The sequence below is a fragment of the Mirounga angustirostris genome, unplaced genomic scaffold, assembly GCF_029215605.1.
Source record: "Mirounga angustirostris isolate CCGP_5_RB_7025 unplaced genomic scaffold, mMirAng1.0.hap1 SCAF_5, whole genome shotgun sequence".
NCBI classification, from domain to species: Eukaryota; Metazoa; Chordata; class Mammalia; order Carnivora; family Phocidae; genus Mirounga; species Mirounga angustirostris.
In genome coordinates, this window is record NW_026991713.1 from 28,906,505 (window position 1) to 28,934,114 (window position 27,610).

At 36.1% G+C, this 27,610-nt stretch overlaps 1 protein-coding gene across 1 annotated transcript in view; it reads left to right on the forward strand.

Annotated features, from left to right (window-relative positions):
- Positions 1-22,826, forward strand: part of EPYC (epiphycan) — a 35,032-nt gene extending 12,206 nt beyond the window's left edge. The window contains exons 2-6 of the mRNA XM_045867226.1: positions 9,835-10,006; positions 15,187-15,345; positions 16,193-16,395; positions 17,682-17,777; positions 22,432-22,826. Of these exons, the coding sequence (XP_045723182.1) occupies positions 9,835-10,006; positions 15,187-15,345; positions 16,193-16,395; positions 17,682-17,777; positions 22,432-22,602 (801 nt within the window). The 3' untranslated portion in view covers positions 22,603-22,826. The remainder of the gene's footprint in view (positions 1-9,834; positions 10,007-15,186; positions 15,346-16,192; positions 16,396-17,681; positions 17,778-22,431) is intronic.
- Positions 22,827-27,610: the final 4,784 nt, after the last annotated feature.

Consider the following 27,610-nt stretch of genomic DNA (forward strand, 5'->3'; position numbering starts at 1 on the left):
CACGATCTCGTGTGTCATGAGATCGAGCCTGAGTTGGCTCCTCGCTCAGCAGCGAGTCTGCTTGAGATTCTTCCTCTCTGCCCCTCTCCCCACTCACACTCACTCTCTGTCAGATAAATAAATAAATCTTTTTAAAAAATTAGTAAATTAAATGCACCTGGGTGGCTCAGTCTGTTAAGCATCCAACTCTTAATTTCAGCTCAGGTCATGATCTCAGGGTCCTGGGACTGAACCTCTGCACTCAGCATGGAGTCTGCTTGGGATTCTCTCTCTCCCTCTCTTTCTGCACCTCCCACTCTCTAAAGTAAATAAATAAACAAAATCTTAATTTAAAAAAAAAAAATATTAGTAAATTATAAATCTTCCAGAAGTAACATTGTTCAAAAAATTTTTGGAACTCTTCATATTTTCGAGTTGAGTAATCTTGTCCTGGACATGTTCTTCTAAACTAAGATTGAAATTGACCTGTTATTTTCCTGCCTAACTTTCTTCTAATATGCCTTTCACTGGATCTTCCCCAATTCCACAAATTCATCATTTTAATACTCCTAGGACAAGTTCTGGTTAACCTTGTCTTGAGTCTGCCAGGAATAAACAGACTTGCCCTGTGTTTGTTAACATCCATACCCACAGGCATGGAAATAGTGCAAGGATTATTGCTTGGTGATGTTGTCACCCAACAGGTTGTACAATCACTGGCTTTGGATGTCAATGCGGCCAATATAAGATACAGATAGAGGAGCTCTAAAGGATAATCACAGTGACATCATGCCAGACTCTGCTCACATTCAATGTGGGCTTTAAAGTAGAGGGCATGGTTGCAAATATATATTATAACTTGATTTCTTAACATATATGAGAAGAAGAACAAAGAAAAATATATAAAAGATGTTGAGGTTGGATCGAATTTTCTCAGAAGTGTGTTCTCTTTGGAGTTATGATATCAAAACTTTGATTAAATATGATAAATATGAAAGAAATCAAATTCAGGACATTTAAGATAAAAATCCTTCCACTAAAACTATATTGAATCGATAACATATATAAAGACATAAAAGAAGTTAAAGGGAATTGGTACATTTTGGTACTGAGCGAGAAAAGGAAGATCATAAAATCAAGGATTTTCAAGGCCCATTAACTACTATTCAGCAGCCTTCAATTGGCAGGGTCATTCAATCTTAGTAATAATAGCAAAACCTTATGGTTGTCAACAAATTTAAAGATTCTGATCCCTTGAAAAACAGCTCTTCCTTTGCCTCAGCTATTAAAGAGCTGACCTACCTAGAGTCCTTTGTCCTGGTTCTATGGTTATCAACAATCTTTTGATCATAATTAGCTTCCCAAGTGATACTGCAGAGACTACAGATAATATATTGGTGGCAGTAGTAGGATTCAGGTTAGCTTTCTGGTTTAGTACAGTTTTGGGATTTCTTTAAAGTAATTCTGCCCCTAAAAGATAAAGGTTTCTAAATTTGTAAAATTTTGTAAGGCTTTACCATTGAAATTGGACAGTAGAAACAAATTAACATACTAATTATCTCTTTCAAAGGCAGTTGGCTATTAGCTGGTCCTCCCTGGGACATCCTCTATAAATGCACATATTTTCCTATTCAAAATGTCTATTATTACCCTCTGATAATATATACATCATCATCATCATCACCATGAGTGAATAGCAATTTTATGCAAAGAAGTTCTACATATTAAAAGGCATGGTTTATTATGCTTTGTGAATCAATAAAGTCTGTATTAGAAGGAACAATTTGCTTTGTGTTAGGATAGGAAAGATTTAAATTTTTTAAGTTTCAACTTAAAAAAAAAACTAAATTACTCCATCATAAAAAAAAAAACTATTATAAGATAGTTCCAAATCTCTTGATTTTCAGTCCAACTTCTTGTTTTCAATTATTGTGATTGACTCTCCCCCTAACCCTATCCTCATGAGATTACTGATTTCAGCCTTCACTAAATTGTCTTTCTGGTGTCCTTACTTGGGGAGCAAAGGCAGTAAGGGGAAAGGGAATGTGAACTGGCTTTGTTATTAGATAATATTTCTAAAGCCTTTGCCAAATTCTCTACCAATATTATTTGGAGACATTCAATTAGAACTAGATGACACATTTTGTGAGAACCAGGATATTGAAAATCTATTAAGTTTCTGGAGCCTAACAGAATGATGGTGAATGGAGACCTCAATAAACTGGGATAAAACTGAAGTAGAATTTTTTTCTGGCAACTAAAAGTGGAATATTGCCACATTTTCTGACAAAAAGGAAAGGAAATGAGAAAATAAACATGTGAACAACAAAATACTGTGGTCCCAGAAGAGACACACACTTAAACATTACATTAAATACAAAGAAGCTTTACCATTTAGAGTTATGAATTTATGATGAATCCCCATCTATTAGGATAGATTTTTAAAAACATGAAAGAATTCACATGTTTTCATAAATACATCCTAGCAAGTCAATATCAAATATTATGATTGTATGACTCTGGAAGTAAATAGAAAGCCATTAACTAATTTTGATATTGGACTTATAGACATTTACTCATTATATAGATTTATTAACTCTGATTTATATAGATTTGTTAACTCTGATTTAATCCAGTTTATAAAATACTCAGCCTTAAAAATAAATAAATTGAAATAATGGTGAATTCACTCAGATGTGAATTATTTCAGTAAGTACTCCACCAAATAAGCAAGACCAAAGAACAGTTGTTTGTAAAAAAAGAAATCAGAGAGGATAGAGTGACAAAAAAACAGGCATTTATTATTTTTGTTCTAATGTCAGTGATATGTGCTAGGTAAATCAACCCATAAAAGCATTAAGAATTGTTCCCTCAGTATGAATAAGAAATGGATAAGAAAACAAAAATTGAAAAGATGTATATTAGGGCAAGTTACATTAGCATCTGTAACAAACAATTCCAAAATCCCAATGGCTTTGCACAATAAAAATTTATAACTTGCTGACGTGACTGTCCAATGCAGGTCAATAGGTTTACAGTCCTTCAAGTAGTTATTCAGGGATTCAAACTTCTTTCGTGCTAGACCTTCACCATCTTCACCTTCAAGGTCACGCTGGTATCTTCTGTTGACAGATTGAGAAAGGATCCTTGCTCCTCACTAATTTGGACCAGATGTGCGGCATTACTTCCTTTCCCATTCAGTTGGCTAAAACTAGCCACATGACCTAAGCCAGAGCCAAAGAAAGTGGAAAATGTACCGGAGCTGAATGCCCAGGAGGAAAATGAAGCTGTGGTGAATACATGGAATTGTCTTAGCCATCATGTTTAACCAGACTAAAGTTTCATTCTGACATAATACTTATTTCTCATGAAAGTGAGAATTATAACAAATGCTACTTGAATTTTACAACCCATCTACATCAATGTTATGTGATATTTTTCATACTTGTCAATATCAGGGGAAAGACTGAAAGACTGTCAAGTGCTCCCACCGGGTAACATGGCCTTGGTATGGTCTTCAGCCTTCAGGATCAGCAACTGACTAACATAATCAGTGATAATCAAATCAGATTGTAGGTTGATGAAGGATGCCAAGCAAAAATTATATGAGGCTTAAAATTTGTACAAGAAAGTCCATTTATGAATTTATAATGTGAAGGCTGTGATGATGAGGCTCTCTTCCATGAACTGGAACCCCTCCTTCTCGGAACGCAGTACTTAAGAAGCTAGATTATTCAGCAGAAATTTATTTGGCTGAGTACAGAATAAAAATTAGGTAAATTAAGCAGTCTTATGGCAGCACTAATTAGATTCAAATCCTGGCCTTACTACTTAGAAATCATGTAACCTCTGACAATTTATTTGATCCTCCTATCCCGGGTCTCAGTTTACAAATCTATTAAATGTGCACAATTACTGCACCTTCTACAAAGAGTTATTCTGATAATAACATGTGAATCAATGGAAAGATCATAACAGTTTCTCACATAGTGAATATTCAATTCATGCTAGTTATTTTCATCTAGTCCCTGATGAGATCCAATAAAACTTCTTTTGATACCAGAGATGATCTCTTTAGTGACTTTTGTGTATATTCAACAAATTTAATATTTCTTTTTTTTTTTAAAGATTTTATTTGACAGAGAGAGACACAGCGAGAGAGGGAACACAAGCAGGGGGAGTGGGAGAGGGAGAAGCAGGCTTCCAGCCGAGCAGGGAGCCCGATGCGGGGCTCTATCCCAGGACCCTGGGATCATGACCTGAGCCAAAGGCAGATGCTTAACGACTGAGCCACCCAGGCGCCCCATTAATATTTCTCTCCTTCACACAATGCTGGCCACAATAATAAACCATTCTTTCCTGAACTTGATTTTCATTTCACCCTCTTCATTTTATTTTTTCTTTCTTCAGCTGTACTATTACCACTAGTAAGTCAAGAGTCAGGAAGCTGTTCCCAAACACTTGGGAGGAATGGTTTTTTTCCTGTGCACTTTTAAGGTCAGTTTTATATCATGAGAACAATCTGAAGTCACTTCAATTTCTTGGAATGGAGGCCTCACTGTGACTCTATCCCAGACCCTATTAATATTTACACTAAAATCTGCATTATTTTTTGTATGCTAATAGGGACAATTATATCCTCATCTTTAAGTGAATATCAATGAGTCAACAAGAATTTCAGTGTATACATGCTTTTACTTTCTTTTTCTTCATGGATTTACTGTATTGTCAATAAAGCTGTTAAAAAATAAAATAAAATAAGATTGGGGGAAAAAAATGAGGAATGGAGGGAATTCCAAGCAGAACAACTCGTACATATAAAAGTCTTATAGAACAAGGATAATAAGAAATTAAAGATGGCGGGGCACCTGGGTGGCTCAGTTGGTTAAGCGTCTGCCTTCGGCTCAGGTCATGATCCCAGGGTCCTGGAATCGAGCCCCGCGTCGGGCACCCTGCTCCGCGGGAAGCCTGCTTCTCCCTCTCCCACTCCCCCTGCTTGTGTCCCCTCTCTCGCTGTCTCTCTCTGTCAAATAAATAAATAAAATCTTTAAAAAAAAAAAGAAAAAGAAATTAAAGATGGCCAGTGCAGCAGAAGAGCCCATTGATATGATATGGAGGAAGGAGACACTAGAAGGGCCAAGCCATGAAGGACCTTGTAAGTCAAAGTGTTTTGGATTTATTTTAATAATGATAGCAAACATAAAATAAAAATAGCAAAAATATAAATAGCAAATAATAATAGTAAATTTCCATGGCACTTACTATATGTTTTGACATTTTCATCCTAACACAGCTGTACCATCTACTAGATATACCAGGATTTTACAGATGGAGAAACTGAGGTTCAGGAGATAAAGTAACTCACCCAAGGTCTCAGAGGTAGGCTAGAGTCAAGCTCACCTCCTCAGAATCCTTCCTCTTAACTAATATGTTTCTGTGTTTCTGCAAGGACACTGTTCTGGTGGCTATTAAGAATAAAAATCCAGGGGTGCTTGGGTGGCTCAGTCGGTTAAGCATCTGCCTTCAACTCAGGTCATGATCCCAGGGTCCTGGGATCGAGCCCCGCATCAGGCTCCCTATTCTGTGGGGAGCCGGCTTCTCCCTCTCCCTCTGCCGCTCCCCCTGCTTGTGCTTGCGCTCTCTCTCTGTCAAATAAATAACCAAAATATTTTTTAAAAAGAATAAAAATCCATTTAAGGATTTTAAGCAGAGGTTGACATGATTAGCTTTGCCTTTTTAAGAGCTTATTCTCATTACAGAGTGAATATATAATGGAGGAGGTGCCAACTTCCTGTAAGTAAACTATTGTTGTATTCCCAGCAAGACAGGGTAGGACTTAGATTATGGTGATGGTGGTGGACACAGGAAAAAAAAAAAAAAATGTATTGATAGATGTTTGAAAATAATACTGACAAGTAAAGTGGACATAATGATCATAATTTAAGTGTGAGGCTTGGCATATTCATTCTGGCTGATCAGATAATTATAAAGACTGGCAAACCTTCCATCATTTACAATTTCACTCTTTCATTCAGTGATCTTTGCATTCATTCATGAAGGTAGGTATCAAACCTGAGTATCTTGAACTCTTTCATAGCTTTCTTTCTGTTATTGCATACATGACATTTTTGTTAAGTTCTTTATTGGAAATTTAGATGCAGATTAAGTGCTGAGATCAAAAGATATCAAAATATTAGGAAAAAAACACACATTACGTTTTATTAGTCAAAACACATGCTTAGGAGCAGAAAATGTCTTGTGACCATCCTGAACAGGTATAAGGAGCATGTTCAAGAAGAAGTCAGTACTGACAGGGTTCCCTGGCAAAGGGTAGCAGTCAAGAAGAAGTATGACCGTTGTTTCCAAACGCACTATTTTTTCATATTTTTACTCTGAAATTAAGACAAACATATTAAGTAGACCCAATGGTAGCAATATCGTCCTACGGGTCATTTAGATGTGCTTTTGCTAAAAGACAAATGGATTTGATTAAAATTATTTATAACCAAATGTTACCACTTAAAATGGGGCTGTGTACTTTTATAGAAAGACTTTTCTGTGGATAACTCTTCTGATTATTGGAGAATGGAAGTCTCAAATCTTTTGCAGTATTCTTAAATGATATAAATATTGCTGGTAAAAGTCTCAGTCACATCATCTGGTGCAAGAAAGGTAACTGAATCATTTTGTACTGAGTGTCCTGATGTCTCCAGGGAGCAAAAACTTTATCTAAGACACCTGAGGGTCATGTCAACCCCTTTTCCCCTGAGATTGTACTGGGGTGCTAGGTTACTTACAAGGACTGATGGCTGTGCGGGGTGCAGAGGCTGAGGCTGGCCTGATGACTCTTCTTGGCACTATGATTGCTCTAACCTGACATCTGCTGACACTTCCCTCTACCCAGGTCACTGTCTTTGGGCTATGCATTTGTCATCTCTGGTGCAGACATACTCTTTCACAGGCATGGAATGTACTCCTAAATACAGTCCACCATGACATAAACTATCTATAGCTCTAAAGCCCGGTAGGAAGGGGATAGAAATTGACAACTTACTACAAACCAGGCAACTCAGAGATGTGCCCTGCTGGTCCCATGTCGAGAAGATATGCAAGCGCAGGGATGGCTAAGTCCAAAGCCATGGGCAGGAGTGATCCTTTGTATTTACTGTTTGCAAAATTCAGGTAAATATAATAAAGTGGTTTAAACATTTTAGTGGGGAACAGGTCAGAGTAAAACAAGGAGGTAAAAGGAGAAATAACGGAGGAAAATTCAGGAAGAATGAATATTTATATCAGAGCCTCGGTTATATTTGCATTTGAGGATTGCCAGTTGTAGCTTGAGAAAAAGGGGCAGGGATGTTTTCTGGCCATTTGTGTTTATCCCCAAATTTAGGTTTCTGTAGCATAAGCATAAAAGTCAGCCACATGGAGAGCCAGGTGCTCATGCTTCCCTGCCTTCCTCTCTTTGTATGCGTTGCCTCACAATTTCCATATCACAGAATGGAAATTGTTAGAAGAAGGAAAAAAAAAAAAGACAGAAGCCTAAACCATTTCTATCCAATAGTGAGAATAAATGTGTTTGCAACGCAAACAGCTTACCAGGAACAGCACTTTGAGTTTATAGTTCTGGGATTTTGCTGAGCTGAAAAAGCATTCCTTTCCCTTCGTCTTCAAAACTATTCAACATTCACATTTTATTAGCAAGTAAGCATGAACAAAACAGGTTCTGATAAACACAAAAGCTGTTTTTGTCTCGTTATATTGGATGACAAGTGAGATCTTACAGCTTCACGTCAGATCAGTGGAAAAACAATTATCTGTAGAAAGTATGTGCAAACATTTTTCCTGCAAAGCTAAAGATTCAAGGCGACGTGTCTGGAATGTGTTTCTTCCTTTAGGCTGCCTCCATTCCATGAAACATCTGTCTCCATTTCCGCTCTTCCTGGAGCCTCCTTTTGGTCTCTGCAGGTCTATTCCTTCTAAATCTGCTTAATTCTGATCCTGCAGATGGAAACCGTATGTCTCCCTGTTTAAGGAAGTGTGCCCAATCTTCTCAAGTGGAGATTTCTGACCAAGTTTTACAAAATCTTCATGTATGGCTTCCTAATTCACCAAATACAGTATGAGTTGCTTTTGGTTTGATTTCATGCTTTAAGTGATTCTTATGAGTAATTCTTATCAGTAAAATCTCTGAAATTAAATATAAAGCTGTGAATTAGATATATTTTGGACAAGCAGTTTTAAAATTGATTTAATAAGTACTTGTTGATCACCTATTATGCCAAAACCTTGAGGTACAAATATAAAACATGTAACATAGAGTGTACCATCTAGTGGGCTTGGATAGGCAGAAAACTGATGGAGTCATTAAAATACAGTGTAGGAAGGGCGGAAATGGGGAGACTCTACAGAAACATAGAAAGAGACACAATTCAAAAGTGTGAACTGACAAAAGAGTTTATCCTTTAAAAGGATAATTCTCATTTGTGAAGCAATGTATTCAAATTTATTTAAAAATGATATTAAATAATAAACATATCTTAAAATATTGTGATTATCTAAAACATCTCTCTAAAATACTCAGAAAATATCTGGCCTAGTTATGTATTTATTTTACACATAAAATTAATACTGTGCATGTCATTTTGACATTAAATAAATTAGAAGGTAATTTGTGTGGGGTTTTTTCCCTGTTTAATAAATGCAAATGAAGTGTGGGAAGGATCAAGCAGCCCTATCAGGGTGGTAAAAGGAGAATCTGGGATTTCTGGGGATGTCATGAAGAAAGTATGCCCCCAAAAGTTGGTGCTGCATGTTGCCAACAAACTGTCTTGAGCAGATTTCCTGCCTAAGGTGACAAGGTTGTCAGGGAGGTAGACATTTATTAAATAATACAGAGGAATAGACATTGAGGCATGGGAAGGGATTTGAGAGGAAGGAGTTATTCTAAATGCAAACAGTGTTCTTAAGAGCAGTTACTCATTACCTAAAATATGCAAGAAGAGAAAACCAAATATAATCTAAGATACAATCCCTGAAAAAATATTTGAGCATTTTTTTCAATTTTAATAAGTTCCCTCTATTGTCAAAGCTTTCAAAAAGGTCAATTTAACAAGCCCAAATATTGTTGGTAATACTTGTTACTCAAAATAATATTGAAAGTATATGAGAAATGGCACATCATAATCAAATCATATAGTTTTCGTATCTCCATATATATTTTTCTTTTGGTAGAAAGGATGCTTTACAGTAAAACAATTGGAAGAAGTGTAAATTGTAAAAAACAAAAACAAAAACAAAACCCACAAAAACAAAAAACACACACAAACAAACCCAGAATATTTGAATCTAGGAAACCAAGGATTAAAAGGACTCAAAGGAACATACACTTTAATTTCTTAATGGTTGTTATCTTCAAAAGGGATGGAATCAGAGCTTCAGGGTAAAGGGCCTTTGGGACTTTATTCTGCACACTGCTGGGTTAATTTGAGTCTTCTACAACAATAATGCATTCTTGCAAAGCTATGTATTTACAAAACAATAACTGAGGTTTTTAAAAAAACGAATAAACATGTAAGAATGTTTGAAAAAGCAAGATGACCAAAAAAAAAAAAAACCCCAAAAAATATGGGCATTGGAAATTATCACTAAGATTTGAGAAGCAAAATTAATTAAAACCAACAATAACAGTAACGAACCACATGTGCTCAGCCAGGCAAGCGGGCCCTGCAGTGTTGCACTTCAGAACACCAGCGACCTCTTGTGGCCAAAATTGATACTTTTAAAATTTGTGTCCCTGCCTCATAGGATGGGTGATTAAGAAGGTTGCCTGATGAAATTCTGTTTCTTTTTCAGATTGAAATAGCCACAGTGATGCCTTCTGGCAACAGAGAGCTCCTTACCCCACCCCCACCGCCAGAGGAAGCTGAAGAAGAGGAGGAGGAGGAGTCCACCCCCAGACTGATCGATGGCTCTTCTCCACAGGGGCCTGAATTCACAGGGGTTCTGGGCCCACACACCAACGAAGGTCAGGTCCATCAAGGCTGATTTGAATTAAGTCCACTTGGTCCTACCTCAATGCCACAGGCAATCCACATGACCCACAGAGAGAGTTTTGTCATAGGATCTTTGAAGCAGGAGATATACATGTATTTTGTATCCAAATATAAAGCAGTTTTAATATTCAGCTTTGGCATGATGGAAATGATCAAATAACCAAAGATTTGGGACAAAAATATTTATCTAGCATCATTACTCCGAACCTCTGTGGTGGAATGCATTTCTAGAACAAAGAATCCACTATGCTGTTAGCAAGATGAGAATCTATGTCTGTCAGAGCCGGCCACAGCAGTTCAGGGTGGTAAGGTAATGATGGCTGATTTTGATGACGGGAAGAGTGGTAATATTTTACACTGACTGGGCACAGACTATCTGTGGGTCACAATGCCCACCTCACATTCTCTCATCCGACTACTACAACCTCCGTGTAAAGGTCTTAGGTCTTTCTTACTGAGCAAACTAGCTCAAAAATGGTAGGAACTTGTCAGAGATCACATAGCTGTTAGTTTTTCACAAGGGGCTTAAAGTGAGCATGTTCTGATTCTTGTCTGTGTACTTATTGGAAGATAGACTTCTTCTCATTCAGTCATCGGGAGCAGCCGAGTGGAAGGCATTCCATAATGCTGGAATCCATCTTGTACAGCCGGATGGTGATCTAAACCAGAGCCTTTTAGTTAATGAGAAAGAGTTCCTGATGCTAAATATGATTCTATGATCTGTCTATATTTCTTCTTAAAATTTTTCAGTGTCATCCTTGGGGGTACTCAGATGGACTCACACCAGAAAGCTTTCCCACACAGAGAATGGCATAGCGAGGGGGTGTAGAAAAATGAGTAGAATTCCCATTGCAAAAGTTTATGAGTACAGAGTTGAAGTGTCTCTGTACTCTAAGCTCTGGAGATACAAAACTTATCCTTAAAATGACTACTGTTCTCATGGACTTTTTTATCTAGTACAGGGAAACAGACATGCAAACAAATGTAGAGGCAATAATATGTTCCAGATAATATGACAAAACTCTGTACAGAACATACTGAGAGAACAAAAGGAGGGCATTCAAATGCCAGCTTTGGGACTTGCTGGATACACAATCTGGAGCAAGGCATTCAATATTTTTTGCGTTAGTTTCCTCGTCTAAAATATGGGATAATAAATAATAGATCTTACTTCACAGAATTGTTGTAAGGATTAAATGAATGAATTTAGTGCCTGACCCATAGTAAACATAATAAATGTTAGTTATTCTCATGATTCTATTATTGATAAAAGAGTTTATTTTTTTACTCTCAACAAATGTTTCAGCGTACAATACAATTTTGTTAACTCTAGGCATTATGTTGTACAGCAGATCTCCAGAACTTAATCGTTTTGCATAACTGAAACTTTACAGCTGTTGACCAGCAACTCCCCATCACTCCCCACCCAGCCCCTGCTAACCATCAATCTACTCTCTGCATCTACCAGTTTTTAACTGTTCACCAATAAGTTATGTAAAGAGTTGTCTTCTGTAAAACGCTGTGTATATGCCAACCACTAAAGTGTTTTACGTATATGAACTCTTTGAAGAGTCAAAATGATACTACGTACTAGGTATTGTTATTTCCACTTTACAAATAGGAAAACTAAAACCCCAACATAGTGTAAACGTTATCCAAGATCGTGGAGGTGGTACATAGCAGTGCTGAAATGCAAATAGAGACCACTAAACCCTAAGCCAGTGTCTCTAATGGATACATCAGAGATTCTTTCCACATAGTTAACATTCTATGGAGTAGAACATTCTCCAAATAAAACCAAGGAGATGCACATACAATAGAAACAAATATAAGTGCCCAGAAGAAAGTTTCCAGTAGGGAAAGTAAATATATCTAGAACATTATTAACTTTTAAGTAATTTCAGATCCGTCAAAAGTTGACTAATCTGGCATCATTACCCATACTCAGGTCTATTAGCCAAGCCAAGGCACAACAGAAAAACATAATGCTCAATCTTTTCAAAAGCTTTAGTCGAAATTATAGCTCAAGAATGTCAGCTTTGAAACCATATAAAAAATCTATGACTTTAGGAAAAAAAAGCTATCTCCAAAGTAGTCTGAGGGTGAGTAATGAAGTTAAAACTTTAATTAACATTTTCATTTCCGCAAAGCATCGCCAGAAATTCTAAACTTTTAAATTTAAATCTTTTTTTTTAAAGATTTTCTTTATTCACTTGAGAGAGAGAGAGTGAGCAAGCAAGAGAGAGAGAGAGCATGAGCAGGGGGAGAGGGAGAAGCAGACTCCCCACTGAGCAGGGAGCCAGATGTGGGGCTCAATCCCAGGAACCTGAGCCAAAAGCAGATGCTTAACTGACTGAGCCACCCAGACGCCCCTAAATTTAAATCTTATATATTCATCAAAGTTAAATAGCTTGGAAAGAAATATTTAGAGCATTAGTTATCAAATTATCATATTTTTTTTTACTATTAATACAAATTTCTAAAAACAACATCCTGAAGCCATATAAAGTAGACTTGGGTTATGAATGGAAAAAAGAGAATTAAATTATAACTCTTGTGAATATATATATATAAATTACCCTAAGCATTATTGCTAAATTAGCAAAGCCATGAATATATAGAAGACTCAAATGCCTTACTTTTTAAAAATTTTATAAGTGGCAAATATTAATTTATAATGATTTGAAAAATTGGCAAGTGTTAAGTATTTTATAGCTTCCCCTTAAACTGTCTTTCCTAGATTTCCAGTCATAATATAGTTTTCATTTCTGAAGCTATTATTGTAAATAACTTTCCTACTTAATGATAGCAAGAAGACCTTAGTAGGTGCATTACGGTTTCTTGATCACAGACTACAAATGGATCCTTCAACTCAGGCAACCAAGTATCCTGGTTTGCCTGGGAGTGAGGGGTCCCACCATGGGGGATTTTCAAGGCTAAACCCAGGAAAGTCCCAGCAAAACTGGGATGAACTGAACACTGAGCAACCGCAAGAAAGTCCTTCCATCACTTCCATCTAGTTTCCTTCACGGCTCTTTCACATCCTCTGCTTATCTCACACCTTACCAACCTTCTTCTCTTCCTCCCTTGACTCCTCAAGCTCATCAGAGAGCTGAGCCTCCTACTCCACAGAGAAAACGCAATCTTCTGGTCAGCAGCTTTTCAGTCTTTCTGTTTTCAGATGTAATCTTTACCTACATTGACATGCGTGTGCCTTATCCCCCTCCCCCCATTACAACAAACTGTCCTCTACATGGAGGATGTGATCCTTCCCGCTATGCTTCCGGTCCCATTTCCTACTGCCCTCTCAGGATCCTTTTGATATTCCACTTCTCCTACTTTGGATCTTTTTCTTCAAATTTCTCCTGCCTCAGTCCATTTACACACCGCATATATATCTGCTTATACCTATCACCATCTCTCTCTCCTCCTTCACAAACATCTCAATAGCATTGTCTATATTTGCTGTAACTATCTCTGTACCCCAACTCCCTCCTCAATTGGCTGTTAATCTGGCTTCTAGCCCCATCACTCCACAGCTCTTACTGAAGTAGCCTATAACCACCACAAGGACTAATCCAAGAGATATTTTCAGTCCTTAACTTACCTGACATCTCAGCAGCCTTAGAATGTTTTCTATTCCCTTTTCCGTCAAACTCTCTCTCTCTCCATCTGGCCTCCTTAACATCTCCCCATTCTCCTTCCTTCCTTTCCTTCTGGTCATTGCTTTTCTGTCTTCCTTAGAAGTTTACTGTCCTACAGGACCACTAAACAGAGCGTGAAGGAGGTGTACGTATATGTGCGCGTGCATGTGATAGAGAGAGACAGACCTGTATGTTGAGATATAAGCCAGCCTCACAAATACCTTTTGGATCTGTTGCCTTTTCTTCGACATGTCACCATGACCCCAGCCAAGCAACCATCATCTTTTATCTAGATAACAACTTATCTCCACTCTGTCTACTTGCCCTCCCTCAGTCTTCTACCACACCTTCAAGCGGAATGATTTCTTTATACGCAAATCCGATCATGCAATACCCTGCCCATCCTTAGCATAAGGAACAAAACCTGCAATAACACAGCCGATAAGGCTTCTGTATGGTATGTCTCATACATTTCAGTGCTCTCTGTGCTATAGTCGCGTGGACCATCTTTCAGTCCCTCCAAAGTGAAGGGCCTTGGCACATGCCGCTTCCTCTGCATGTGTACTCTTCACTCCCCCCGCATGGTCAACCCCTTCTGTTCCTGCAGATCTCAACTCAGTTATCACCCTCTCAGAGAACCATGACTGTCAGACTGAGTCAAATTCCCCTATTTTATGCTCATACATATCATGACATTTTGCACAGTCATCATTTTATTTGTGCGATTCACATTTATCTTACATAGAAGATCATAAAATAGAATTGTGTCTCTTTGTGCTCCTCGCTGTTTCACCAGCTAGCACAGTGCCATTTACCTAGAAAGGACTCAGTAATTACATATTGAGTGAATTCACATTAATGATTATTACCCTATCTTTTTCTTGAAGCAGATTGTTTCAGTGGTGTGTTTAAATATTGAACCAAAGACCTAATAAAAATATTATGTGTGATGCTGTAGTTTTACAAAAACCACAGTCTTAATATTTACATTTGAAAAGAGAATTTCTAATAAGTATAAAAGCAACAACCACACTGTATCCACTCGGTAATTTAAAATAAATTTTAAGGGCGCCTGGGTGGCTCAGTCGGTTAAGCGACTGCCTTCGGCTCAGGTCATGATCCTGGAGTCCCTGGATCGAGTCCCGCGTCGGGCTCCCTGCTCGGCGGGGAGTCTGCTTCTCCCTCTGACCCTCCCCCCTCTCATGTGCTCTCTCTCATTCTCTCTCTCTCAAATAAATAAATAAAAATCTTTAAAAAAAAATAAAAAAAATAAAAAAATAAAATAAAATAAATTTTAAGACAGTACAAAGAATCTACTAATTATTGTGGCTGCTTTAATTGGTACATTTGACTTTAATTTTGATTTACAGAAAACTATATGAGAAAATATGAAATATACCAGGAATGCCTGTATGAGACCGTAAACTTATTTAACAAACATCTAATCACATTATTTCTTAGAAGTTGCTTTTGTTACTTACATATAGTTATTTGCCTCTACCTTTTAGACTTTCCAACCTGCCTTCTGTGTACGTGTATAAGTACCACCGTATACTGTGATGACCATGAACTCGATGCTATTCCTGCGCTACCCAAGAACACTGCTTATTTCTATTCCCGCTTCAACAGAATTAAAAAGATCAACAAAAATGACTTTGCAAGCCTAAGTATGGATGACAGCACTAATATCTTTGTCTTCTTTACAGACTTTCCTAAAATTGTTGCACTATAAAATGAAACTTGAATATGAAAATATGGCTCATAAATCAACTATTTTTTCTTATTTAAATATTTGAAGGTTTACTTTAATTATGTGAAAAATGATTGAGTGTTAAAGTTCATTATGAAACTATATAGTTGATATTTTCAAATACTATATTTTCAAGAAATAGAATCATAAATATGCATATTTTGTAGACTAGAACTCATCATCATGTCATGACATTGAGTAAAAGTCATGGTCATATATTTACGAGGATTTGGGTTGTTTAAATAGGCTTCCATTAAAGCACAATTGCTTTATGATTAATGCATACAAGCCTATATTCTGACTTTATAATGGTTGCCAACTTAGAAGAATTTTGGTACTTGTCTTTATAAAGTGTTTTAATCATCTGAAAATTTCTTTTTAATGTCTTTGTGTTTTAATGCTAATGTATCTATAACTATTAGAAAATATAGCAACCTGTCATCACTGAGGAAAACCTTTTAAATAGTAAAATCTAGACAAAGTTTATGAAGAATGTAGGGAAAAGACCAGTTATTTTAAATATAATGTGTCAATACCTTTGTTAAAGTTATGCTTTCTTACAAATACATAAATATGTATAGTATTAGGTGGAAACAATTAAATTTTTATATAGAGTAGTTAGAAATAATTATTTCATTAATTGCCTATTGCTAATTCACTTCATATTTATATTTGCTTTTACGTGGGAAAATTTATCTTCATATTTTTATGTGAGCAAAACATATTCAAGAGTATTTAACTATTTCCTTCATTTCTCCTTCTAGATGATTTAAGAAGGATCGATCTGACATCAAATCTAATATCTGAGATTGATGAGGATGCATTCAGAAAGCTACCTCACCTCCGGGAGCTTGTCCTGCGTGACAATAAAATAAGGCAGCTCCCCGAACTGCCAAATACTTTGACATTTATCGATATCAGCAACAATAGGCTGGGAAGGAAAGGAATAAAACAAGAAGCATTTAAAGTGAGTTTTAAGTTTGGATATGGAAGACTCTCATCCTTCCACCCCATTTACCGTCAATGACGAGCATTTTTATTTCCATAAGGAGATTCAATTTGATGAGATTTTTACCTTCTAAAATAAACTATACAATACTAATGTATCAAGCTTTTGGGAAATACTGCATTTTGGTAAGTTCTGAGGCTGGTCAAACATCAAGAACAGAGAGCAGAGCTTGCATAAGGAGTGAGGGGCTCCCTGGAGTGCAAGTCTCTAAGGAGCACCTGGAAATGGTGTCAGCCAGACAAACTGCATTTTCCAAGAACTCCACTCAAGGCGAATATTCTATGTGGCTTAAAGGATGACAACTTGTGCAAGGTGTGGGTGGTGCCTTGAGGTAGAAGTCTTTTAAATTACCTTGTAAAAAGAATGGATTTGGTTAATCTTAGAAATTCTGTTTTCTAAGTGAAGAAAGCAATTTTGGGGCTAGACGGTCTTGCTTAGAGTAACAGCATAGAGTATGAGAACACTCACCAACCAGCTTTCTTACCCACTCTTAACTGTATTCAAGCTACTTTTCTAAATCTCTGTTAAACACATTTAAAATCCTGTTTGAAGGGACACAGGGAGAGTGCAGGGGGCTGTGTGGACCAATTAGCACTGAGCAATGGCAGAAGTCCTATTTCTCCACCAGCTCTCCTATAACCCTGGTAGGCGACGGAGCTAGGACACCTCATTGTAGCCTGCCAAGGGTCAAAGTTCAGTCTCCCCATTCAGCTTTTGTTGGCATGGGTGGTGGTGAGTCACGGTTTGTTCTATGGTGGTTGGCTAGAGTAGACCTGTTATTGTCTAAATGTTTTTTTTGGTCTTGCTAGGCTGCCCTTTTCCTGGTACTTGTACTAGAGAGAACAGGATTTTGTTGGAGAGAAATTCCTTTTTCTCCATCCCTGTAACACGAAGGCCATTCTTCCTCTGCCTTACCCAAATCCTCCAAATCCTATGCAGAATGTCTTCTATGTGAAGACACTGCCTTGCTTATACAGAAAAAATTAAGAGTGGGCAAAGCAAGGTTCTTTGTAGAGATTGAGAAGCACTTTACATTTTCATCAAGAAATATTTGCTTACAGTTAATTTTTCCAAAACTCATTTGACTTGTCTAGTGACCTGGAGAACCAATCTGCTTCATCTTTGCAAAACGAGACCTTGACAGGCGTGTGTTATTTTACAAATAGTTGCATGAACAGGGAATGGAAAATACAATTGTGGTGCCGCTAATTTCCACTAAGTCTCTACATTTGGAATGTTTACAGGATATGTATGATCTCCATCACCTCTACCTCACCGATAACAATTTGGACCACATCCCTCTGCCACTCCCAGAAAATCTACAGGCCCTTCACCTTCAGGTAGGCTTCCACCAGTAAAGTATGCCCAACAGCTCCATGGAAAACAAAAGCAAAGAGGAGGAAGTTAGGACACTAAAACTGTTTATAAATGACCTGTTGACACACTGTCACCATTTTTCTTCTTTTTCTCCTCTCACTCACTCGATCAGAGGGCAAGGTTTTTGTACATTCATGCCTGTCTATACTGATTTACTGACTGACCTCAGTCTTTAAAGATTTTCAGTCTTTGTCAAATCATAATGCATCTTTCTGGCACCCAAAATTACTTTTGAAAAAAAAAAAAAACTGAAAACTTCATCTGCTGAAGAAATGTGTAAGACTTGGAAATGGAAAACAAAAATGGGAGAAAGAAAAATCTAATTAATTTCTAGCTTTCAAGAGAGGAAAAAAATGTCAATTTTAGCTTTTAATTTTAGGTTTTATGTATTGAATTAAATTCAATCCTAGGGCATTCCTATCTGCTGAGAGATGACAGACTTCCATCACTCTGGATTAAGAAAATGTGTTTCCAATGTGTTTTCTAATTCTGAATTAAATTTTATTACTATTGTCTGTGATAATATTGACCCCACAAAGTAACTGCATCTCTGATATTGTATTCAAACACAGTGGGCTTGTGTATACAATACGACATTTTAAAAAAAGTAATTGGCTTCATATTCCTTATTCTAAGGTTTAAAAGGCATTAAGTGCACCCTTTAAAAATCTCCCTTCTCATGACTACCTCACCAATATCCAGTATATAGCTGTTTTAAATTTACATTGTCTTCAATTTATATTTTTAATACTTATATAAAAATCCCCAATATTGATTCATTTCAAAATGTTTGCCAAAATATAGTATAGTAATTAAGAATGAAGGCTCTAGCAAAAGCAGTTTCTCTGGACTGAAATTCTATTTCTAATACTATCTAAAGATTGGAAAAAATATCTGAGCCTCCCCGCACCACAGTTTTAGATTATGAAGTGAATAGTAGTTACTGGAACATGATAAGTACTTACATGTAAGGCATAGTTATTATTAACAGCAGGTACCTATTACCTATCAAAGGGAGTAGTACAGCACCTAGGCACTAAACCTTTTATTCCTCGTGGACCCTTTGTAATGAGAAGAGGGTCAAGCCATCAGAAAGATATAATGATTATAAACATATATGTACCTAACCATATATAATTATACACTCATATTATTGTTACTAATCATTATTACATTATTATAATGATTATAAACAATATGTCTCAAAAATGTGTGAAGCATAAACTATCAGAATTGAAAGGAAAAATAGACAATTCAACAATAAGTTGGATCTTCAATACTCCGTTTTCAATAACAGAACAACCAGTCATAAGATCAAGTAGGAAATAGTTCAAGAACACCTTAACAACATCTTAAAAATTAGCTAGACTTAACAGTCGTCTACACAGCATTCCACCCAACAACAGCAAAATATACATGGTTCTCAAGGGTTCAATGAACATTTTCCAGGATAGGTCATATACTAGGTCACAAAACTAGCCACAAAAAATTGAAAAGAACTGAAATCATGCAAAGTACTTTTCTGATTACAATGGAACTAAAATAGAAATCAACAACAAAGAAAATTTGGAAAATTCACAAATATGAGGATATTAAACAACACTTGCCCTAATAAGCAATGAGTCAAAGAAGAAATCTAATAAATCATTTAAGCAATGCCATAGGTAACAAAATTGATATACAAATATTAATTGTATATGTATAGACTAGAAATGAACAATCTGAAAATGAAATTAAGAAAACAATTCTATTTATACTAATCACAAAATAATAAATCACCTAAGAATAATTTTAATCAAAAAAGTACAAGATTTGTAGACTGAATGCTACAACATTTTTGAAAGCTTTCTGCGCAGCAAAAGAAACAGTCAACAGAGAGAAGAGATAACCTATAAATGGGAGAAGATATCTACAAACCATACATTTGATAAGGGGTTAATATCAGAAATATGTACAGAACTCAAATAACTCAATAAAAACATCAATTAAAATATTGGCAAAGGACCTAAGTAGACACTTCTTAAAAGAAAGCATACAAATAGCCAACAGGTATATGAAAGGATGCTCAACATCATTCATCATAAGGGAAATGCAAATCAAAACCACAATGAGATGTCACCTCACTGAATGGCTATTATCAAAAAGATCAAAGATAACAAGGTTGACAAGGTTGTGGAAAAAAAGGGAACCCTTGCGTGCTATTGGTGGGAATGTAAGGGGTACAGTCATTATAGGAAATGGTATGGAGGTTCTTCAAAACGTTCAACAGAACCACCATATGATCGAGCAATCCCACTTCTGAGTATATATCCAAGGGAAATGAAATCGGTATCTCAAAGAGACATCTGCACTGTCATGTTCACTGCAGCATTATTCACAATTGCCAAGATATGGAAGCAATCTATGTGTCTATCAAGGGTGAATTTACCTTACCATTTCCTATAATGACTGTACCCCTTACATTCCCACCAATAGTACGCAAGGGTTCCCTTTTTTTCCACAACCTTGTCAACCTTGTTATCTTTGGTCTTTTCGATAATAGCTATTCAGTGAAGTGGCATCTCATGTATACAATGGGATATTATTCATTCTTTAAAAAAGAAAAAAAATTTTAAAAAAAGAGAAAATTCTGCTATTTGCAACAACATGGGTGAGAATATTATGCTAAGTGAAATAAGCCAGACACAGATGGACACATGTTGTAAGATCTCACTTATATGTGGAATCTAAAAAGTCAAACTCAAAGAAGCAGAGAGTAGAATGATGCCAGGACTTGGGGACTGGGGGATATGGGAACATGTTAGTCAAAGAATATAAAGTTTTAGTTATTCAGAATGAATAAGTTCTGGAGATAAAATGTAATACAGCATGGAGACCATAGTTAAGAATATCCTATTGTGTACTTGAAATTTGTTGAGAGTAGATCTTAAGTGTTCTTACCAGAAACACAAAAAAGGTAACCGTGGGAGGTGATGGAAATGTTAATTAGCTTGATTGTGGTAATCATTTCACAATGTAAACATATATCATAACATTATTCTGTACTCCTTAAACATATATAATTTTATCTGGGGAGAAACAGATCTAAATAAAGGAAAGATAGTCCATATTCATGGTTTGGAAGTTTTAATAATGAGATGGAAATACTCCCCAAATTGATCTACAGATCTTTTATATAGAAAGTCACGGTAATCCACTAAATTATTTGAACGAATAAATGAGTTCAGCAATGTGGCAGGTTATAAAATCAATATAAAATATCAATTGTATTCAATACACTAGCCATGAATTAAACCACAATGAGATACCACTTCACATCCACTTGGCTGGCTAAAATAAAATAGACAGATAATTACAAGTGTTGGTTAGGATGCAGAGAAAATTGGAACACATATATTGCTGGTAGGAATCGAAAACGGTGCAGCTACTTTGGAAAAGTTTGACACTTCCTTGAAATATTAAACATAGAGTTACTATAAACCCACAGTTCAACTCGCAGGTATATACCCAGGAGATCTGAAAACATATGTCAACACAAAACTTGTTTGCAAATGTTCATAGAAGCATTATTCATAAGAGTCAAAAGTAGAAAAAAAATCCAAATTTCTATTAACTGATGAAAGGATAAAAATGTGGTATATCCACACAATGGAATATTATCAGACAATAAAACACAAAGAAGTACTGATACATGGTACAAAATATATAAACCTTGAAAATGCAATTCTAAGTAAAAGAACCCAGCCACAGAAGATGATCTATGATTCCATTTACATAAAATATCTAATATAGGAAAATCCATAAAAACAGAAGTAAATTAGAAGTCACCATGGGCTAAAGATAGGGGAAAATGGAGGTAGGGGGGAGTAATTGCTAATATCTACAGGGTTTAACATGTTCTAAAATTAAATTATGGTGAAAAATATTAATTAAAAAAATTAAAAAATTAAATTAAACTATGGTGATGGTTGTACAACTCTGTGACTATCTTAAAAACCACTGAACCATATACTTAAAACGAAGGAATTTTATGCTATGTGAAATATACTCAATAAAGTTGTTTTTAAATATGTATTTCTGGGCCCTGCTTATCTTCCTGATAGTTGCTCACTTTCTCCCTCACTCTACTTCAGCCATGTTGACTCTTTTCCCATTTTTGAACATTCCAAGGTAATTACTCAGACTGAACGTGGTCTTCTCTCTCCCTGCAATGTTCCTACCTTGGCTCTTTCCATGCCCGTGTGTTGTTATTCCATTCTCAGCTCCACTGCTCTCTCTTTAAGATAACTTTCCACAGTTACCGCTCTTCCTTTGCAGTACCCATCAGTTTTAGAAATAGCTTTTTCTTTACATTTGTTTTCTCACCTCCATATTTTACATTTCTACTACTGAAGTCCGAGCTGCTTTAGGGCAAGCCTGTATCTACTTTGTGCTTCAGTGATTTAATCCCCACAGCCTAGAAAGTGCCCAAGGCATAATGATCCCATAACATGCATCTTTGGATAAGAGAAGGAACAAAAGAATTAAAATGGGGATGAAGCAAAATGGACTGTGTTATTAATCAATAATAAGCATATGTTATATTTTGCCTTATCATTTATTGTTCATCTCTTTTAGAATAACAACATTTTGGAGATGCATGAAGATACTTTCTGCAATGTTAAAAATCTGACTTATATTCGTAAGGCGCTAGAGGACATTCGATTGGATGGAAACCCTATCAATCTCAGCAAAACTCCTCAAGCGTACATGTGCCTACCTCGTTTGCCTATTGGAAGTCTTGTCTAATTTGAGATAATGGTTAGCATTATGATGCCCACTATAACGGAACAATTCTTACTCCTCTCTTCAAAAACAGAAACTCAGCATGATACTTTCAATTGTATTCTAAAAAATGATATACAACTAGAAGTTTTAAGATATGATGACAATTTAGCAAGTTAAGCAAACACCAGGTGAGTCAGGAATAAAACCAAATGGTGTACAGTAAGAGCAAAAATAAATGATAACAAATATTTCATAGGTACTCTTGTAAATCACATGTAACTTGCAAGTTTTAAGGATTTATATCCCATATAATTTCAAGTTAAGTCTAATAAAGAAAAATACAGAATGAACATGTTAGGTGTATTGCCAAGATTTAGATGTTTTTAATTAAACTTTTCTATTCCTTTTTTTTTTTTATTTTACTAAGGCATGTTTCTGTTTCCCAATTTATTAATGAGAATGAAGGAGAGAATAAAAGAATTTGAAATTTACAATGGCCTTGTGGGAAAATATTCATTATAATCACAACATGCAAATAATCATATCCAACAATATAACACATAGTTTCAGTTTTTGAATAATATTTTATCACCTTAAAGATCTGACAACTCATTTTAGACCCTTGCCTAAATGGCAATTTATTGGTATATCTCATAAGATGGAGGTGCTGTAGGAGGACCCTACACTTGTCTCATCCCTCAAACACAACTAGATAACTATCAAATCATTCTATTGGTATATTTCTGTGCCTGTGAACAGAACAAAATTTAGAAAATGGAAAAGAGACGATGATATGATCACCACACTAGGGAAGAAGCTAAGGAATGCCTGCTAAGGAAAGTTGATCTTTCTAAAATGTATGGTCATCATACAGGGACATGGTTACAAACTGAAAAAAGACAAAGGAACATACAATGAAAGGTGATATTCCTTCCAGCTGCAAACCTCAAGTTCTACTCCCGAGAAATAACTAGGCAATGGTTTCTTGCATGCTTTTGTGAAAGTTTCCATGAGAAACAAAAACTTGTACGTAAGCCATTTCCCTTTTTTTAAAGATTTATTTATTTTAGAGAGAGAGCGAGAAAATGGGAAGTTTTCTGTTGAAGAGTGTGAGCAGGCAGAGAAGCAGGGGGAGGAGGGGGAAGGAGGGGAAAGAATCTGGAGCAGACTCTGTGCTGAGCATGCAACCCAACCTACAGGGCTCAGCAGGGCTCAACGTGGGGCTCAATCCCACAACCCTGAAATCATGACCCTGAGATTATGATCTGAGCCAGAAACCAAGAGTCGGACGCTTAACTGACTGAGCCACCCGGGTGCCCCAAACAATTTCCCTTTTTTATACAAATATACATGTGCAGGTGTTACACACATACACATCACCAACATGGATTTTTAAATACAAGAGATAATCACTCTTCTAAATCTTGCTTCTTTCACTTAAAAATATTTCTTGATGATTTTTCCATATCAGCACATACAGTGCTACTGATTCTGAAAAGCACATATCAGCCCATTACATGAATGAGCATTTTATTTTTTTTTATTTACACTAAAACTGCAAAGACTATCTTTGTGTAAACATAAATAGCTTTGTGTACATGAGAGAGTACATCTATGGATAAATTCATAGAAGTGGAATTCTGGGTCAAAGAGCATATTATTTTAAATTTTAATAAATATTACTAGATTGGCCTTCAAAGATGTTATACCCATTCACACTTTCACCAACAGTGTGGGAGAGTGCATGATTCTGTACAACATCACTAAAATGGTTTAATATCAAACTTTTTCATCATTGCATAATCTATTTCTGAATTAATCTATTAAAGTAAAAAAAAGGGACAATTGGTAATTGCACACCTCTAATTTTTAAAAACATACAATATATATTTTTATTTTCAACTATCTCTTTCAGGCAAATATATTTCTTCATCTATATTATCTGAATTTTTCTCATTACTCCATATCATCTGTCAGATGCCATTATTTGTAGATACTAGAGCTAAATCCCGAATTTCTGTAGTGCAGTGATTGAAGAGAATTGTTCTCATGTTTCTCCACAGTAGATGCATACTCATTTCCTTGTTTCAGTTTAAAATACAAATACTGATATGTTTGTCATAATGAAAAATATCTATTAATTTTCTTGAGACCTATGGGGAAAACTAACCATGCACTCATTTAATCATTTAATCATAATTAATCATAATATCCTATACCTCCAAAGGTGTAGGATATTCTATGACCAACAGATGGCGCCTATCTTTTTGGTTTCTCAGTTATAAAACTTAAAAAAGAATAACCATCAACCCATCATTATAAACCAGTGATATTAAATATGGAATTTTCATTTTGACTTTTTAGATATACTCCCTCATAAATACAGTATCCTGAATCAGACTAAAAGTAGAATTCTAACATTGCAACTACTGAGTTTTCTATTGTTGCCTTTAAAAAATTGGCACAAAATCAGCAGCTTATTATCTCTCAGTTTACGAAGGTCAAAAGTCCCATGTGATTCAACTGGGTTCTCAGCTTAGCATTCCACAGGTGCCAAGGGCCAATAATGATTTTAGAGACCTATGAAAATGTTTTCATTTCTTTTAACATAAAAGAAAGCAAGATAATAATGATGATGATAATGAAAATAAATATGGAGTAATGAACCTAGCCTGGTTTATATTTACCCTTATTGCAACAAGTCATAAAATAGAATTTTTATTTTTATTTTTTTATGGAGGAAGGGGCTCATGAAAAAGTCATAATGAGGCCTTACCCACAGGAACCTCACTGATGATCTTAGATCTCCCCGCCAATAGTCTGGAAACCACTCTGTCCTCACAGCCTTCCCTGAACACTGTTATTACAAAATTGAGGGGTTGTAGCAAAAAGTGAAGTGAATTAAAATAACGGGAGGAAAAAGGGCATTATTATGTGAACATATAGGGCCAACTGACATGTTCCCAGGCGTTATGGCTTCCTACTCACAAGGCTTCTCTGCAGATTTAATTCACCATGATTTCTAGAAGGACAAAGTGCTACCATAGCCCTGAAAATGTGATGACAACATTTTAGTATTCCTTCTAAATGCATCCTATTTCCGGGGCCATTTCCAACACCTCACATTCTTAATTGAAAGCTCTAATTCTAAAACTGATCCCTGATTAAATGCTGTACTTTTTAATAAACTTTTTTTTCTTTATTCAATTGTTACACATGTTTATTTTTCTCAAATATTACAGGTCATTTTTCACGGTGGGGGGGGAAGCACTTCATTCTGTTGCCCATAACATAGTGTACTTTAAAATTACTTATGTTTATTACATTTCCATGCTAACAATTCCTAATTAATCATTACTAACGACACGTTTTTCAAACGTCATGACTACAATACATTAGGTTAATTCTCTGAAAATCCTGAGTAATTAAAAGGTTAATAATATTTTCAAAGGGTGATAGTGAACAATACCTACACATAGTACTATTATGGGTGCAACATTCCCATCCTCCTTAAATCTGCAGAAACTGTCTTTGTGGTTACCTCTTTACAGAGTTAAATTTCTCTTCATAATTTACTTAAGTGACATGAGAATTCATTAATGGAGAAGTGTCACAATGTTACTCCCTGATGCACAACATGCCTCACCAATTTTCCAACTAACCCCACAACTTCCCAAATTATCAAGAGAAAGAAATGAGTTAATTTCATCTCACTTTTTGAAAAGCTGGGAAGGTTTAATACCTTGTATTTAGCTTCTATGACCAACAGATGGCGCCTACCTTTTTGGTTTCAAGTGACTGTACATGGTTATCTTCAGAGTTGCAAAAGGCAAGTTTTTGAGAGTGTATAAAATGCATTCCGTTTATTTATTTTTTCATATCCCATAGAACTTAGCTGGTTACAAAGATGGATCTAAAAAAATATTTGTTGAATTTTATTTATCTGACCAATTTCTCAGGTATATCCAACTTCTCTCTAAAAAATTTTATTTATAAGTTTAATTAGCTGAGCCTTGCTTTCCAAAAGCCAATTGAAAAACGTTAAATCTAATACATATACCCAATTACACTGCACCAGAATAAAGGGTAATTAACATTGGCAATCTGGAATAGTTTAAATATGCCATTCTTGATAAATATAAAAATGAAGTACCTATCTTCTCATAGTTTGTTTTGTATAGGGTGCTCTTGCTGACTGAATCTTGAATGAGTTACTACTGCCATCAAGTGTTAGAATTCATCCTTTTCAATTCACACAAATGCACAAAAAAATAACACCAAGAGAGTAGTGTGTTTTCAACTTAACAGTTTAATGTCCTATGTAACATAAAGCATAGCCTAACCTATGCTGTCATACAGCATTTAATGGAATTTCAAAATGCTGCATGCCATTAAAATCTCCCAAATAAAGTCCTAACTAGTTACTATGAAGGACATATTGAACTCAAGTTGGTCTGTGTGGTGAACAGACTCTAAGGTAATCCCCCAGTGAACTTCCTACTTCTTGCTATTCATGTCTTTGTGTGACCTTCTCCCCTTGAATGCTGCTAAGACCTGGGTCTTGCTTCTAACCAATAGAATAGGACAAAGATAGTGGATGTCACAAATGTCCATATCAAGCCCATACTATGATACATACACACGTGTGTGTGTGTGTGTGTGTGTATTTTCATTGTGCTACGAAGCACTAAGGAGATCTGCTTTGCTGACTTGATGGAATGAGCAGCCCTACTGAGAAAGCCCATGGCAAGGAAGTGAGAAGAGTCTCTAAGAATGGCTGTGGACCCCCAGGACCTATGGGTGGCCTCCATATCTAAAGGCATTCCCCCAGCCAACAGACAGCTAAGAGGCAGGGCCCTCACTTATATAGCCACAAGGAAATAAATTCAGCCCATAACATTTTCCCAAATGGAGCACCCCAGATGAGAACCCAAGCCAGCCAGGTGCCTTGACCTTAGCGTGGTGAGACCCTGAGCAGAAGACCTGACTAAGCTTTTCCTGGACCCCCCAACACCTGAAAACTCTAAGA